The sequence below is a fragment of the Amphiura filiformis genome, chromosome 17 (genome assembly GCF_039555335.1).
Source record: "Amphiura filiformis chromosome 17, Afil_fr2py, whole genome shotgun sequence".
NCBI classification, from domain to species: domain Eukaryota; kingdom Metazoa; phylum Echinodermata; class Ophiuroidea; order Amphilepidida; family Amphiuridae; genus Amphiura; species Amphiura filiformis.
In genome coordinates, this window is record NC_092644.1 from 12868190 (window position 1) to 12883810 (window position 15621).

At 39.0% G+C, this 15621-nt stretch overlaps 2 protein-coding genes across 6 annotated transcripts in view; one reads left to right on the forward strand and one right to left on the reverse strand.

The window, feature by feature from the left end:
• The window catches only part of LOC140136957 (ornithine decarboxylase-like), a 33273-nt gene that overhangs the window by 10023 nt on the left and 7629 nt on the right, over window positions 1-15621 (reverse strand). The window contains exons 1-2 of one of the 2 annotated variants that reach the window (XM_072158620.1): window positions 5177-5326; window positions 4633-4729 (exon numbers count right to left, since the gene is read on the reverse strand). In XM_072158620.1, the coding sequence (XP_072014721.1) occupies window positions 4633-4729; window positions 5177-5281 (202 nt within the window). In that variant the 5' untranslated portion in view covers window positions 5282-5326. Of the gene's footprint in view, window positions 1-4632; window positions 4730-5176; window positions 5327-15621 lie in introns of those variants that run through there. The other variant, XM_072158621.1, reaches the window with a different exon arrangement.
• Window positions 9349-15621, forward strand: part of LOC140136955 (dynamin-1-like) — a 105042-nt gene continuing 98769 nt past the window's right edge. For all 4 annotated transcript variants that reach the window (XR_011856793.1, XM_072158614.1, XM_072158616.1 and 1 more), the window contains exon 1: window positions 9349-9696. Coding sequence is in view for 3 of the 4 variants with exons in the window: in XM_072158614.1 (XP_072014715.1) it covers window positions 9533-9696 (164 nt within the window). In the remaining variant the exon portion in view is untranslated. The remainder of the gene's footprint in view (window positions 9697-15621) is intronic.

Consider the following 15621-nt stretch of genomic DNA (forward strand, 5'->3'; position numbering starts at 1 on the left):
TTCTGAAATATACATTTTGTTAATTGGACTTTGCTTTCTCAATTGTCACCCTGTTCGTGAAAAACGAACAAGAATTGACCAAGATATGATTATTTTTTGCACCGCACACCAAGCTTAGGATTCAAAGGTCAAAACCTCTGTTGAGATGCAGGTACCTGCTTATACGGAGTAACCAATCCAGATCCAGATCCAGATCCAGATCCAGATATCATGGATATGCGCCTCCAAAGCCTCAAACCCCAAAATCAAAAGTTGCATTTTCAACGATTTTCAATGGGAACTTCTTCGTATTTTGCACACAAGCACCACGGGCCAATCAATAAAGCACACAGTGTAACAGGCACAATTGAATCGTTAAAATTGCAACTTTTCATTTTGGGGTTTGAGAGTTTGAAGGCGCATATCTTGGTCAATTCTTGCTCAATGTTCACGAACAGGGTGTCAAATGAGAAAGAAAAGTCCAATTAACAAACTGTATATTTCAGAATAATCCAAAATTATCAAGTTATTGAACAGCAAGGATGAATATAACTGACTAGTTTCTTTTTGTGCCTGGTGTATTTAATGCTTTTAAATGCCATTACAACTGTACAAAACTATACTCGAAACGAGAACATTAGGAACAACTTTATAGTATAATTATCGGCCAACCAAACCCCGGGTCCCGAACCATAGCCTAATAAACCTAAATATCCATAATCCTAACCTTAACATTGATCTTGAAAGTCTTGAAGAACGCCCAAACATAGTGTTTTGTTATGCTTTGCTTTAATTTGCTTATACAAAAAAAATGCGTTTTAATCACACTTAACCTTTTCAAATCGTAAAATATTACACTTAAGCACTTCTTTGTTTATTTATGTCCCAGTTCACTCATTCCTGCTATTATTTCCAATACGTATGTCAAACATTTAAAATACCCTATACATCATGGACACTTTTCTTTGGTAGGTACGCCCATTTCCTTTTTAAAGGAATTTTTATTTTTTGAGCAGTTGGTTGGTCAGATGGTCGTGGTTGCCTGGTTGGTTGGTTTTGTGTTTGTCTACTTAGGCTTCAGTAATACGCTGGCGAAGTTACGTAATAATCGGATTAACTACCATAGCAATAGGTGAAAACAATTTTTGAATATACCGCGCTGCACTGATACTTTCACGCGGTACCTCTGCATTGAACCATATCATGCTAATCACTAGCACCTGTAAGAGGAGCATCTTTGAAAAGACCAGTATTGTGTTCAATCTATGATTGCAGACATACACAGGTGATTAGTTCAATCTGCTTGTAGTGCAGCGCGATATGTTCAAAATTGTTTTCACCTATTGCTATGGTAGTTAATCGATTTATTACGTAACTTCGCCAGCGTATTGTACTTTGTATTTTGGTCATCAATTTTTATCAATCATTCCAACACTTACAGGCTGTATCAAAATGATTGGTACCCAACAGTTTCCACTGATTATTAACAAGACTGTCGTATCAAAAATACAACATTCACCAATTTTGTAGAGGTAAATGGTAAAATTGTCATAGAACTATAACAATATTGTGGCCACTTCAAGAGGATCCAATGTTACATTTGGGAGAAGCAGGCTTTTCAGTAAACATTCAAACTGATGGGTACCAATCATTTTTATACAGCCTGTACAAAAGATAGCTTGGCGTTATATCATGATATCGTGATATAGGCTAATATCCACATGGAAAGTGCAGAAAACTTGCGATGTTTGAACACCTGACACGTTGTAAATGAAAACATGCGTTCAAATTTATATTTGTCCCTTTTCATATCACTTTTTGTAGTGCTAAACTATTCCCGATCCCGGTTAGGGTCTACTTAAGGGCTGGGGTATGAACGTTTGGACAGTATTTATTGTGGGACATTAGAGCACATCGGACATATCGAATTGCATTCTGAATACGAAGAATGTCACTCTGATGTCAAATAATTTTGATTTTTTGAAATTCGCAATTTAATACACATTTTATGGCAAATCATTAAAAATTGATATTTTTGATATTTAACAGTAGGCCTACTTGAAGTAAACTTTATAAATCTGATGATTTAAACTTAAAGTGTATGTAGGTGGGAAGAAAAGCCGACGATCAATTGAAAATTTTGACCTTTTGTATTGAAGATATGGATTTTTTTTCCCAAAACACCAAAAAAAATTAGGTCTTTTTGGGAAAAAATCCATATCTTCAATATGAAAGGTCAAAATTTTCAATTGACCGTCGGCTTTTCCTCCCTGCTACATACACTTTAAGAATATGTCATTAGATTTATATAATTTACTTCGAGGACTGTTATATATCAAAATGTGAAAAATATCAAATTTTTATAATTTGTCATAAAATTTGTATTATATTGTGATTTTCAAAAAGGAAAATTATTTGATATCAGAAAGACATGCTGTGTATTCAGAATGCAATTCGATAGGTCTGAGGTGCTCTCATGTCCCACAAAAAATACTGTCGAAACGCAATAAACGCTAATTTTAGATCCCTTAAAAAAGAATCATCTGTAGGCCTACAGTGTGTTAATTTGTGCGAACTTCATGGTACAAATATTAAAGCAGTATTTCGTGATCCTAGCATCCTCTTTTTATGACATTTTCAGTAGATATATATCCACGAAGAAAGCTTATTCCCAAAATGTCAGTTGATTCCGATTTTGCGTTTGCGAGTTATGTGTATTAATATTCAAATTTCACAATATTTTTGCTAAACGAATTAATCTGCAAGAAATTTTTGTGTCAGTTCCTGCAGAACTGACACCTTTAGTACAGGTTTGACGATCACGTGACAAATCGAATCTGTGACGTCAATATTAATATCGATATCAATTTAAGGCTGTTCTAGTTAAATTACATACCCATTGGCATTTTGGCTGTTCCATTTAATTTACATACTCAACATTTCCCTGTGCACTTAGTCCATGAATTGATCCTGATTTGCATTGTCGTATAGAGTTATATTTTTGTACACAACAGGGATGTTACTATTGTTTTAACTAAATGAAGCATACTTTTGCTTTTATCTTTCTTGGTCCTTTATTAATAATAAATTAGGTGATTTAATTAATATAATTCTTTGTTTCAGCGACCCAGGGGTAAACAGACAAACAAAATTATATGCAAAATCCTTCAATTTCTGTGAAAATTGAACAAAAAGTACCCAAATCCCTACATTTTATATCTCCCTGTGTTATAGACAAATTTTATACGTCAAATTTAAAATCCTTTAAAATGACTTATAAATTGCCTTATGCTATAATGGGGTCTTATACATTTGTATTGTGTGAACTTTGTTTTTAAATGCCTTCGGCTTCCAGGTTAGTTTCTCGGAGCTGGTGAGGTGTATCTGGGTGTAACTTGGTAGGGTGGTGGTAAGTGGCTGCCCTAAGACTTGATGCATTTTTTGCGCAAAATATGCAAATTAGGTAGCTAATTTGCATATTTAACTTAAAATTGTTTTTGGTGTTTTTTTGCCATTTCGAAGAACTGGTGAGGCGTATAGGGATGTAACTTGATGAGGTTGTGGTAAGCGGTAGTTTCTCGGAGCTGGTGAGGTGTATTGGGGTATAACTTGGTAGGGTGGTGGTAAGTGGCTGCCCTAAGACTTGATGCAGTTTTTGGCGCAAATTAGGTACCTAATTTGCATATTTAACTTAAAAATTGTTTTTGGGTGTTTTTTTTTGCCATTTCGAAGAACTGGTGAGGCGTATAGGGATGTAACTTGATGAGGTTGTGGTAAGCGGCAGTCGTAAGATCCGATGCAATTTTTGTCGCAAGATATGCAAATTAGTCACCACATGTGCCTATTTTTTTTATTTGTCGAATTGCTTTGGGCCATTTTTCGGAACTATATAGAAATGTAATTTGGTGGGGTGATGGTTAAGAGCACTCTTAAGATCAGATGCTATTTTTGTCACAAAATATGCAAATCAGCCACCTCATTTCCCTTTTTTTTCTATTTTAAAAACGCCTTTTGCCATTTTTCGGAACTGGTAGGGGGTATATAGATGTAACTTGGTATGGTGGTGGTAAAGGGGCAGTCTTAAGATCCCACGTGATTTTTGTCGCAAAATATTCAAATTAGCCACCTCATTTGCATATTTGTTTATTTTAAAAGGCTATTTGCCATTTTTTGGAACTGGTGAGGCGTATAGAGATTTAACTCGGTGGGATGGTGGTAAGGGGCAGTCTTAAGACCCCATGTGATTTTTGTCGCAAAATGTGCAAATTAGCTACCTCATTTGCATATTTTTTAATTTTAAAAACGTTTTTAGCTAGAATAGAAGGCTGACGCTGCGCCAAAACACGTATGTAAGTGTATAATTATTTAATGATAAATGAACTACCACTAAATGTTCCTGTCAGTGCTGCAGTGCAAAACTTCTCATGCAATTCCATCTTTAACATTACATTCAAATAATAATTACATTGTAAATTGGAACTGACACCAATTTTTTTCAGGAATTCTTGTTTGTGTATAAACATGATAAACAATATGTAGCTATGGTATCCAGTGGTATATAAATCTCAATTTTTTGGAGCAAATTGAGGGGATGATGCTGTGGATCACGAAATGCCCTTTTAAATGTTATTAAAATGATTGAAATATTCCTACCATAAAATGGATGGACTCTTGGTATACATTTCATCCATGTCTCATACTGCTCCACTGCTTTTCCTAGATCGACCACGTAAAAAGAATCATCTATTTCCTAAGTTTAAAAAATATCAAAACGCAATCAATAACAAGATCTGCCCCCTCCCAGAAGGGCATAAAGAGATGGGGGAGTAAACAATTTTGGCATGGTAAAAGGGTTAGGTGGCCCGGTGAGGGTGGGGGGGGGGAAGCAATTTTGGGTCGATTTTTGTCAAACTACCCCTGGTATAAATATTGAATGGTCACTAAAAAAGATGTAGAAACATCCCCGGGGAAACATCGCATCACATGAGATAAATTAAAGTTATAAATTGGGGTTCCCAAAATATGGCATTATGTGTAAAGAGAGGGTTGGCATGTCTAGGGGGAGTCAATGATTATTTGGCATGTCAAAAGGTGGCAAGCGATTTTTGGACCATTTAATTTGAGAATTCACCAATTAACCGGGGGAGCCTATACACAATATTGCCCGGGAATATTGCACAGCCTAGCCCCTACTTACCTCTCTGAGAGACGTGTCAGCAATTTTCTCTCCTATAATATCTTTGATGGCCGTCTCTGGTGCATACAGAGTAAGAGGTATGCTTAAACCCGGTATTTCCTCCATGGTAGGCCTCTGACATAGCCTATATGAAGCAGGTTAGGCCTACTTCATTTGCTTCAAAGACGAAAAAAAGTTGAACTTGAAGTTCTATGTCATGATACATTTCACATAGCACTTCGCTTATGATATAATTATACAACTTAAGCTGAATTTATACTCCATCGCTGAGCGACGAGCGATTGGTATTTGGCCAATAAGGTATCGCGCTTTTCCCAACGCATCAAAAAGCGTACCTCATCATTGACTAAAAACCAATCACTATCGCTCAGCGATGTAGTATAAATTCAGTTTTAGCAGTTCAATAGCCAAAGCGACAACTTGAACTTTAACCCTATGACTGAATTATTTAATTAAGGGACGCATCATTAACTTTGAAAAAGGGGGGGGGGTCATGTAGTGTTTTGTAAAGCATATTTGTCGCACCCGTCTGAGTAAAAAAACCAACTAGATTCACGACATAAAAAAATGGCAATCATCTTTTTAGCCCGGTAAACACCCTTTGACTTATCACAACTGTAATTGAAATTAAAAATTTGCAATCTTCTTTTTAGTCAGAGGGGCCTACATGTAGGCCCTATATGTCTCTCTTAAATTCGCCGATAGAATATTCAGTCAAAAATATTGAGTTTCAATTCTTTTGCCGATTAGTGCAGTTTATAGGACAAAGTGTTTTCGACTGAATATTCAGTCGAATCTTTTTGTCAATCAATTTTCAACCTTTTAGCTATTGAAGTTAGGGCAAAACAAATAGCTACAAATTGTGGCCCAATACGAACATGACTAAGGAGGTCAATTCAGTGGCACGTGCCTTAGACTTTTTGAGGAAGGAAAAGAAAAAGATTTTGCCCAATCTTACGGAGATATCTGCGTGAGAAAATGTTCCACATCATACTATTTTGATCATAGTGTAATTTCTAGGGTCTATGATTTGATACCCATGAGTTAATTTCGCCTCAGTGACGGCGGCCGCACTGACGAATTGCCCCAAGTTTGGAATCCATTTTTGGCCTACATCATTTTTGAATTTTGATTTATTCCATTTTCACCTACTAAAAGTAATTTAACGCGGAATAAATTTAAATTTAGTTTAAAAAATTTATATTATTATTTTTCTCAAAGTCAATGATTTACAACAATGTAGAGCCTATGAAAAATTCTCGCTGCCGTACCGTGCAGACCATGACTGTGAGTGTTGAGAGCCCTCATTCCAGATAATGTGTTCAAAAAACTTTAACTAGTCTGGTGTCAGTGAGAGGGGGTATAATGACAGGGGCGGATCCAGACCCAGGTATTTTTCTTGTGCGTGGGTGTGACCTCCCTGGGGAGAATGAGGACCTCGTTCTGGATCTGGATCTGGATGCTGTACTCCGATTAAGAGCTATTAGGCCAAATAAAAAAATAAACATGTTTCACGTCCCCTCCCGCTTCCTTTTTTGAGGTTTCCTCAATTATATTTTTATTTTTTTGAAATTCAGTTATAACTTTTCAACAAATATGTCTAGGAAGTTGGGATGCTTTCTATAGCCTTGTTAAGATACAAGAAACATTTTAGGAAGGTTTTGTGATCATTAGAGAGGGTGTAACCCAGCAAACATTATACAATCGGCCCGATACTGGCTCTATAAAAGCTGCTATAATGGACCAAGAATGGCAGCCTGTATTGGTCCGGTACGGTCGTGCACACGGGCATTCGACTGGCCCAATAGATAGGCTATTGCCAGCACTGGGCCAAAATGGGTTGAAATTGGTCCAGTACAGGTCCAATTTATTCAATACTGTACTGGGCCAATATAATATTGCCAATATATTCCCATTATGAAACCGTAAGTAAACGGTAATGGTCCAATTTTGGTCCTTTTTATTTCTTTATTTTTGGTCCACGTCTAGCTGTGCAGTGTTCTTCTATTCCTCTTTTACCCGGTTCACGCAGTCAGTTTCACCTGTTCAACCAGATATTTTCTTTGAAAAGGAAACTTACTTGCACTCAGCATTGAATTTGTATTACCTGATGTGCAAAGTATTTAAAGTTCGATAACAAACTAAGCTCACAAAACTGAGCCATTGATAAATGAAATATATATTCTATGGTGTCATAAGATAACAATTATGCCTTGCTCACGTAGATTCTTTACAAGGCAGTAAATGAAATATTCGGAACAAGCGTAAACTCGCTGCCTCTTCTTTATAATAATAATAACATGTGGCCCTTCAAAATGAAGATGATAATGATCAAATATTGTATTTTGATAGTAAAAAATGTCAGGGTTTCAAAACCACGCCCACATTAATGCAACATTGGGCCAATACAGGGCCGGTACTCGGGGCCTACAAGCCCGGCCACCAAGTTTCTGCCGCAACTGGGCCAGTATGTACATGCCGGCTCGATGCCATATTCAGGTAGTCTTCAATTGGGGCCCAATAATGGACCAAGTACGGCACATCTTATCCTGATAAGAAAACGGCGGCCAAACATTAACCAGTATCGGATTTGTACTGGCGTTATTCCGTCAGCCGTGTCCGGTATTGCCAGAAGTAGACCGGTTTAAGCCATTACTGGGCCAATATTACAATGTTTGCTGGGAACTCTCAGAACAACAAATAAAAAAGGGCCTCCTCCTTTTTCCAGGCATTATTGTAGGCTCCCTATGTACGCTAAAACAGCTCTAAGTATGGGTATTTACACCAATTTTGCGATAAAAATAGAAAATAAAAGCTAATAAAAAGCCCCTCTTCCTCCTTTTTTACGAAAACCCGGACGTGAAACGTGTTTTATTTTTTACTTGGCCTTAAGGGGTGGTGCAATAATTATGTGTACCCCAGGGGTGAATTATAGGGGGGCAAAGATTTTTGGCAGGCCAAAAGGGGGGCAAGCATTTTTGGCAGGTCGAAAGGGGGGGTCAAGCGATTTTGGCTGGTCGAAAGGGGGGCAAGCAATTTTTGGCACAGATATTTTGGGCACCGTTTCTATATTACGCCCTAAAAGGCGTGGAAAACGTTCTGAACACGTTCAAATATGCAAAATTTCCTGCTAAGCTCTTTCGCATTATATGTTAAGACAATTTAAGGTTTTAAATTCGGGTTCCCCAAAATCTTGCATGTGTAAAGGGGGGGCAAAGATTTTTGGCACGTCAAAGGGGGGGCAAAGGTTTTTACACGTCGAAGGGGGGGCAAAGGTTTTTAGCACGGCCAAAGGGGGGACAAGCGATTTTTGGCAGACCATTTTGAGAATTCACCCCCCCCCAGGGGTACACATAATTATTGCACCACCCCTAAGCAGGACAAGCCTACATCACATCAGAGGTATTTACAAGTCTGAGGGGGTTGTGTGTGTCCCGGGGTGTGCACTGAGCTTTTTTTGTTTTGTTTTTTTAATTTTTTTTATGCATGTGAGCTCCTGTGCCGGAAGTTTTAATAATTGGGTGGTTTTTTTGCTTGTTTTTGTTTTTGTTTTGTAGTTTTGTAGTTTTGTTTATAAATTTTTTTTTCCTTTTTTTTCAAGGCTGAGCGACATCATTTTTGGGAAGTTGCGCTCAACAGATTTCTGTCTCAAACTTGTTTTTGCATTAGGCTACTCAAACAGGTTTCGCCCAACAATTTAAGAATTCCAAGAACTATAAATTTTGTTTCAGTAGTTTCAAAAGGACTTTCTAAACTATGATCTCATTCCCTCTGACCACTTGCTGATACATTAGTCATCCTTCTATGACGTCAAAAATTAATAGTATAATTTAGTTGGTATCCTTCAACTTTAACTCGTCAAGTATCTTACGCCTCACTTAATGGAACTTATTGGAGGTCGAGAATAATTTAGGGGCAAAACATCGGATGCGAATACGTATTTTGAACGTATGGTTTATGCTGTCTTATTAGTATTTAGCTGGGTGAAAATATATTGTATGAATTAAATCATCTATAATACGTTATTTTTAAGAAATTTCATGTTAAGAAATAAAAATTTATATTTAAAACATACAAAAAATTATATTTTTAAGCTCTGATATGCTAAATTTTAAATATAAGCAAGAATATATGTGTACGTAAACCATACGTTATATTACGCATAAATTCAATCAATCAATGAAGATGGCCGATAATATTGTGAACGGAGAATTACATTGAGATACTTCCCTTCAATTTGACGTTTGTTTTTCTCTTTTTTGGCAGTCTGCGAATAATAATCAAATACCTAATACTTTCAGCGTGTTTATTTAATTGTAATGTAGTGGTGGCTGGTGAAAGGAACATATTTCAATCATGGGTAATCGTGGTATGGAAGATTTGATTCCGATTGTCAACAAACTTCAGGATGCATTTGCGGCAGTCGGAATCTCGTACGAATCTCTGGATTTACCTCAAATTGCTGTAGTCGGTGGACAGAGTGCTGGTAAAAGTAGTGTGTTGGAAAATTTCGTAGGAAGGTGAGTATGTTCTTTTGTCAAATTGATTGTTTTTATTAAAGTTTTTGCAAGTCACATCATGACCATGATCTCTACAAAAACTACAACTCATGAACTGTCACTCACTCAGTCATGTCAGTCACTGACACTGTCATTCAGTGTGGTGTCGGTGTAATCAGTCACTTCCTGATTTCAGATGCTGCAACTTGCTTGCTTGCATGCAAGTCCAGTCATGATTTTACTACATTTTAGTTATTACTTGGGGTCATGTGAGGTTGTGCCATGCCATGATCAACTTACTCGTGAACTCTAGCTTTGAATTTGCACACGATAGTTATACGCATTCGATGCTAGAGTGCGTTGCTATCGTTTTTGGTCGGACAGCGGTGCAATTTCTTGCAACAGAGGTTATTTATTCTGTTAATCAGGGTCAGAAATTTGCAACCAAGTGTGAGAAACCTTTTGGATTCTCCCAGTAGAATTTTGCAAGAATCCATGATTCTCGCCATAACTTTGTATGATCAATTGAAATATTTACGAGAATCCATTTAGATTCTTGCAATTTTGTTGACCATGTTAATTTTAGCAACATTTTTGATGCGATCACCTGTCGTGATCGGCTGTGTTTATTTCTGAACTTCCAATGTTGCTTTACACGGTGTCATGCTTCAGCAAATCCGACTAGATTTTGAATGCAGTGGTCTCTAGCCTAGATTGTGAAGCTATCGGTGAGCAAATTCTTGGCTAGACTTCTCGAGCAATGATCAACATGATGATAATAAAAAATTGAAAGTATTACCAGTTAGGCCTTGGTAATGAAATTGACCTCATATTTCACTGAAAAAAAATGTGACGGGAAACTAATCATTTCATTTCATAATTAGCCTGTCCAAAATGGCAGCTCCCAGGGTCCAAGAACACCCATCACGCATACACATACGTACCCGGTACACCTATCGAATGTGTGTCATCGGCCCTCAGACACACACAGGCATAGACCCGCAGGCCGCAGCAGCATGTTTTGTTGACATTAAATACTGTTTACTTCATTTTACAGTACCGGTAACTAATCCGTAAATTTGACAACTCAAATACAAAGGATAAGTTGGCAATCTTAATGTTATGCAATCAGGTTTACAACACTGTCAGTCTTACAATGAGCAGAAGTCACTGAGTCATGCCTGTCAGTCTTACAATGAGCAGAAGTCACTGAGTCATGCCATTCAAGTACCAATATTGATTATCTCAACTGGCCTGCTGCAATTGACCAGAAATGAACTGTATGATTTTCCTGTTGTTTTGTAATAAGGCCACACGTTTTGAACTCGCCACCCAAAAATGGTGGTTTTGTTACGCTTTTCCAAATCGAGACTCGTTCAAATTAATATATCTCTGCTTATTGTAGTGTGTTTGGTGTCATTTTGTAGCTAAATGAGTGCCCTAACATTGGATTTTGACCCCCCCCCCATGGAAAAAATATGATATTTACCAACTTTGTGAGGGTGCTGAAAAAGTAAACGACTGATGTTCATAAAAAATCATAAACATTAAAAAGATGAATTTTGTCAGAAAGTGTGATTTTAGGGGGGTCAAACTTGCATTTTGGCAACGGCATGCATAATATTGCGCAATTTCAGTGACGCTGCAATTCAACACGCATATGCGCAATGCATTTTTTTTTTTTTTCATTTTTATGAAATTGACTACCAAATTGATTTATATAGCCATTTTCAAGTCTCTAGCCAATATAATTTAGCCAATTACATGTCTAATTAATTTAGCCAATTACATGTAGACCCTAAAAGAGCTTGGTTGTAGCTCCAAAAGAAAAGAGAGTAGCAAAGTTGTTTTAGATATTGATGGTGTCACTTGCTATGATCCCCACAAAATAGCCAATTCTTTTAATGAATTCTTCACCAGTGTTGCTTCCACATTAGTTGAGAAACTGCCTTCTCCAAAGAATCTGTACACTACCACCTCTGCAGTTTTTCAGAATTTTTATCGTGACAAATCTGTCGGCTCATTCTCCTTGAGGTGTGTTGGTGAAGAGTTTATTGAAAAGGAGCTGCTCAATCTCAACCCAAATAAGAGCACTGGGCTTGATAACATTCCATCAAGGTTTTTAAGGGATGGTGCCTCAGTTTTGAAAGTTCCTATAACCCACATTGTTAATTTATCGATTATGACCAGTACTGTCCCTACCGAGCTAAAATTGGCTAAAGTTACTCCTCTTTACAAAAAGAACAAAAATACTGATGTAAGTAATTACAGACCAGTAAGTGTTTTGAGTGCAATATCAAAAATTCTTGAAAAATCAATTTATGTTCAATTGGAAGATTTTTGACATCAAATAACATTTTGTATGAACACCAATCGGGTTTCAGAAGTAAGTTTTCAACAGATTCTTGTCTCATTCATTTGATGGACCATATCAAAACTCAACCTTCCCGTGGTTTATATACAGGCATGATCATGATTGATCTCCAAAAAGCTTTTGACACGGTCAACCATCAAATCTTATGTGAGAAATTAAATGCAATGGGAGTTGAATCTGTTGAATGGTTTCATTCATATCTCTCAAATAGGCAATAGTTCAAATTAACAATGCTAATTCTAAATCCCTTAATATTTCATGTGGTATGCCCCAGGGTAGCATACTGGGGCCACTCTTATTTTTATGTTACATTAATGATATGATCATTAGTATAGACCCAGACTGTAAATTGATGTTGTATGCAGATGACAGTACAATCCTATTTTCTCATACAGATCCTAGTGTCATATCACAAAAATTAGGCCAAGTTCTTGAGTCTTGCAGCAATTGGCTGGTAGACAACAAATTGTCTTTACATCTCGGCAAGACTGAAAGTATTATCTTCGGATCAAAAGGAAAATAAAAATGTTGACAATTTTTCTGTTGAATGCTCTGGCCAGATTATCAAAGGCCAGGAGTCTGTGAAATATCTGGGTATTAACATTGACCAATCTGTGTCTGGGGAAGCAATTGCAAACAATATTATTCAAAAGGCAAATTCCAGGATGAAATTTATGTATCGCAATGGCAGCTGTCTCAACCAAAACTGTTGCAAAATTCTGTGTTCCGCTTTAATTCAATGCCACTTTGATTATTCATCTTCTTCATGGTATTCCGGTCTCAGTCAACGGCTTAAAAACAAACTTCAAATCACTCAAAATAAAATGGTGCGCTATATTTTACATCTAGAACCCCGGTCACATATTGGTCAAACCGAACTTAACAGTCTAAATTTTTTAAATGTAGAGTGTCGAGTAAAATTTTTAAAATTATGTCATGTGCACAAAATGTATTATGGGTCAAGTGCCCCCTACCTGTGCCAGTTTTTTACCAAAACCTCAGAAATTCACAACTATAATACTAGAAGGCGGCTTTTTAATTTCCATGTGCCTAAAATCAAAAGTTCAGCTGGCACTACTTTTTATTACAGTGCAATTTGGGATTGGAACATGCTTCCAAATGACATCAAAAATATCCCCAATCTTAATCATTTCAAGAGTGCAATCAGGAAACTTTTCAGTAATGGCTAATTTCCAGTGGGGTCTGTTGTCCATTGTGTGCTTTCTTTCTTCTTTTGTTTATACTCTTGCCTTTTTTGCCAAAATCTTTCTTTCAAGGACCCCATTGGAAATAAGCCTGAAACATTGGCTTTATCCCGGTTCCTAGTGTATTTTTATCTTCACATTGTATATCTTTAATTTCTTATTTTGTCAAGTGTTATATTTATGTATTAATGTATTTTAAACTGTGCAATATAATAGACTCAGTACACGGTCGATCTTACCGTTTCGATGTTGATTAAGATACTTCTTGCATCGATCCCGAGATGCGGAAAAACCAATAGTCATTTTGTCCCACATAAATGAATAAATAACAAAAAAACCCCGATCCCCTGTGGACTCACCCAAAAGGTGACGTCACACCATATGATCGTCCCTTATCCTCCTTGGTCTCCGACTGACACAGACGCGTGCCTATCGATTGTTCATAGCACTGTGTATCAATTTCTCGACCAAGGCGAGATATACGGTTGTAGTTTCACACCTTAGGTAAAACCAAACCGGTATTGTTCGGCTGAGGATAGTTTTGACGGCATTTTCTGGCTTAAAAAGTGACAAAAAAAGCGATCCAAAACTTAGCTACATATCGTGCCTCCGTTTGTATACGGGACACACGAGCAATTCAAAATGGCCGCTTCGTTGACGCCATTCATTTTGTTTCCCACGTAAAACAACCATTGCAGCCTGTAAGTTACAATAGATGTTTGTACATACACATTGTATTTCATGTACGGTAGGTTATTGTTGCTATGTTAGGGTGATTACTCTATCGTTATGTCTTCATTACCGTCCAATAAAGACGAGTTAATCAGATATTCATACGGTGGGGATTGGTAGGGACCCGTCTGACATTTTAGTAATAAAGTTAGCCAGTCCTTACTTTACCACTAACGTTAGCGACCAGCCTCCGTGCTCAGGTTTGCTTACTGGGCTTGAGTCGCGTGTTGGGGGGGTAGTGCCCCCTCCCTTTCTCCTCGCTTCGCCTCGGCCCTGTCGGGCTTGCCCTTCCCTGGTGACGGAGCGGGACCCACACCCGCTCTGTTTCACCCACAGGAGTGCTCACGATCTTCTAGATGTCTTTCTTTTGCTTAGGACTCTCCGAGTTCCAGCTTGACGATTGGGATAGGCTCCGTCATCGCCATAAGACGAAGAAGAAATCTACCAAGGGCACTGGTAAGGTCGATCACGGTGGATTCTGCTGTGACAGCCCCTATGGGTCATGGCAGGTCTGCTTAAGGGGCTCCGGTCCCCGGACAAGCAGGCGGTTCATTCGGGGACTGCTAGCGCGTCCAAAGGCTCAGCAGCCAGCGAAAGCACTGACTATACGTCGGAGCAAAGTAGCAGGCAGCAGAGCGGTAACCACCAGCGAAAACCCTAGCTGGGTTTTGCAGCAGGAGGATACCAGTCGACACGGTAGATTCTGCTGTGACAGCCCCTATGGGTCATGGCAGGTCTGCTTAAGGGGCTCCGGTCCCCGGACAAGCAGGCGGTTCCTTCGAGGACTGCTAAGCGTCCAAAGGCTCAGCAGCCAGCGAAAGCACTGACTATACGTCGGAGCAAAGTAGCAGGCAGCAGAGCGGTAACCACCAGCGAAAACCCTAGCGGGTTTTGTAGCAGGAGGATACCAGTCCTCTAGCGAAAATCCTCACGGGTTTTTAGCAGGAGGACACCCGTCTGTTGCAGGCATATCTACGGGCTCAAACAGCCACAGTAGTAGCCAGCGACGGGCAGCATGCAAGGGTACCCGGGCTTGCCTGGGTTGAACCCTAGCATGCATGGGTTCAGCAGAGACGATACCGCGGCTAACGCTGTGGGTGTAGTCTTAGCAGAACCAACTGGGGTTGTCACACGGCAGCGTTCCATGGCGGGACCGCCGAGTGATACCCTGGGCCCTAGAATAGCTGCTGGCTGTCCACAGGGACTGGCTGGCGATTATTCAGGGGTTGGGCTCGCAGTCTCTCACGGGACAGCGACCCAGGTGCATTCGGTGGCAGCTACAAAGACGAGCCACGGCTTGACTTCAGTGGTAGCCGCTATGCACCCGCCATAGCTGCCGTGAGTGGTCCGCCACACACAGCGACCTTGGGCGAAGCTCTAGAGGGTACAGTAAGTAGCTTGAACAGCCTAGCTGATCAACAACCCACTTATGTCCTCGAGAGCCAGCGGAGCGTGGGTGATCCATTACCGTCAATGGGTCAATTACCCTCTCTTGATCGATCACTGTCAAATCAACAGGGCATAGCTCCATTGATTGACGCTGCCTATTCAGGTGGCGAGGTGATTGATCGGGGTTATGCACGCTCAGCTACCCGTGGTACTAGGCAAGCTCCCTCTAGCCAAGGGACAGCCGGT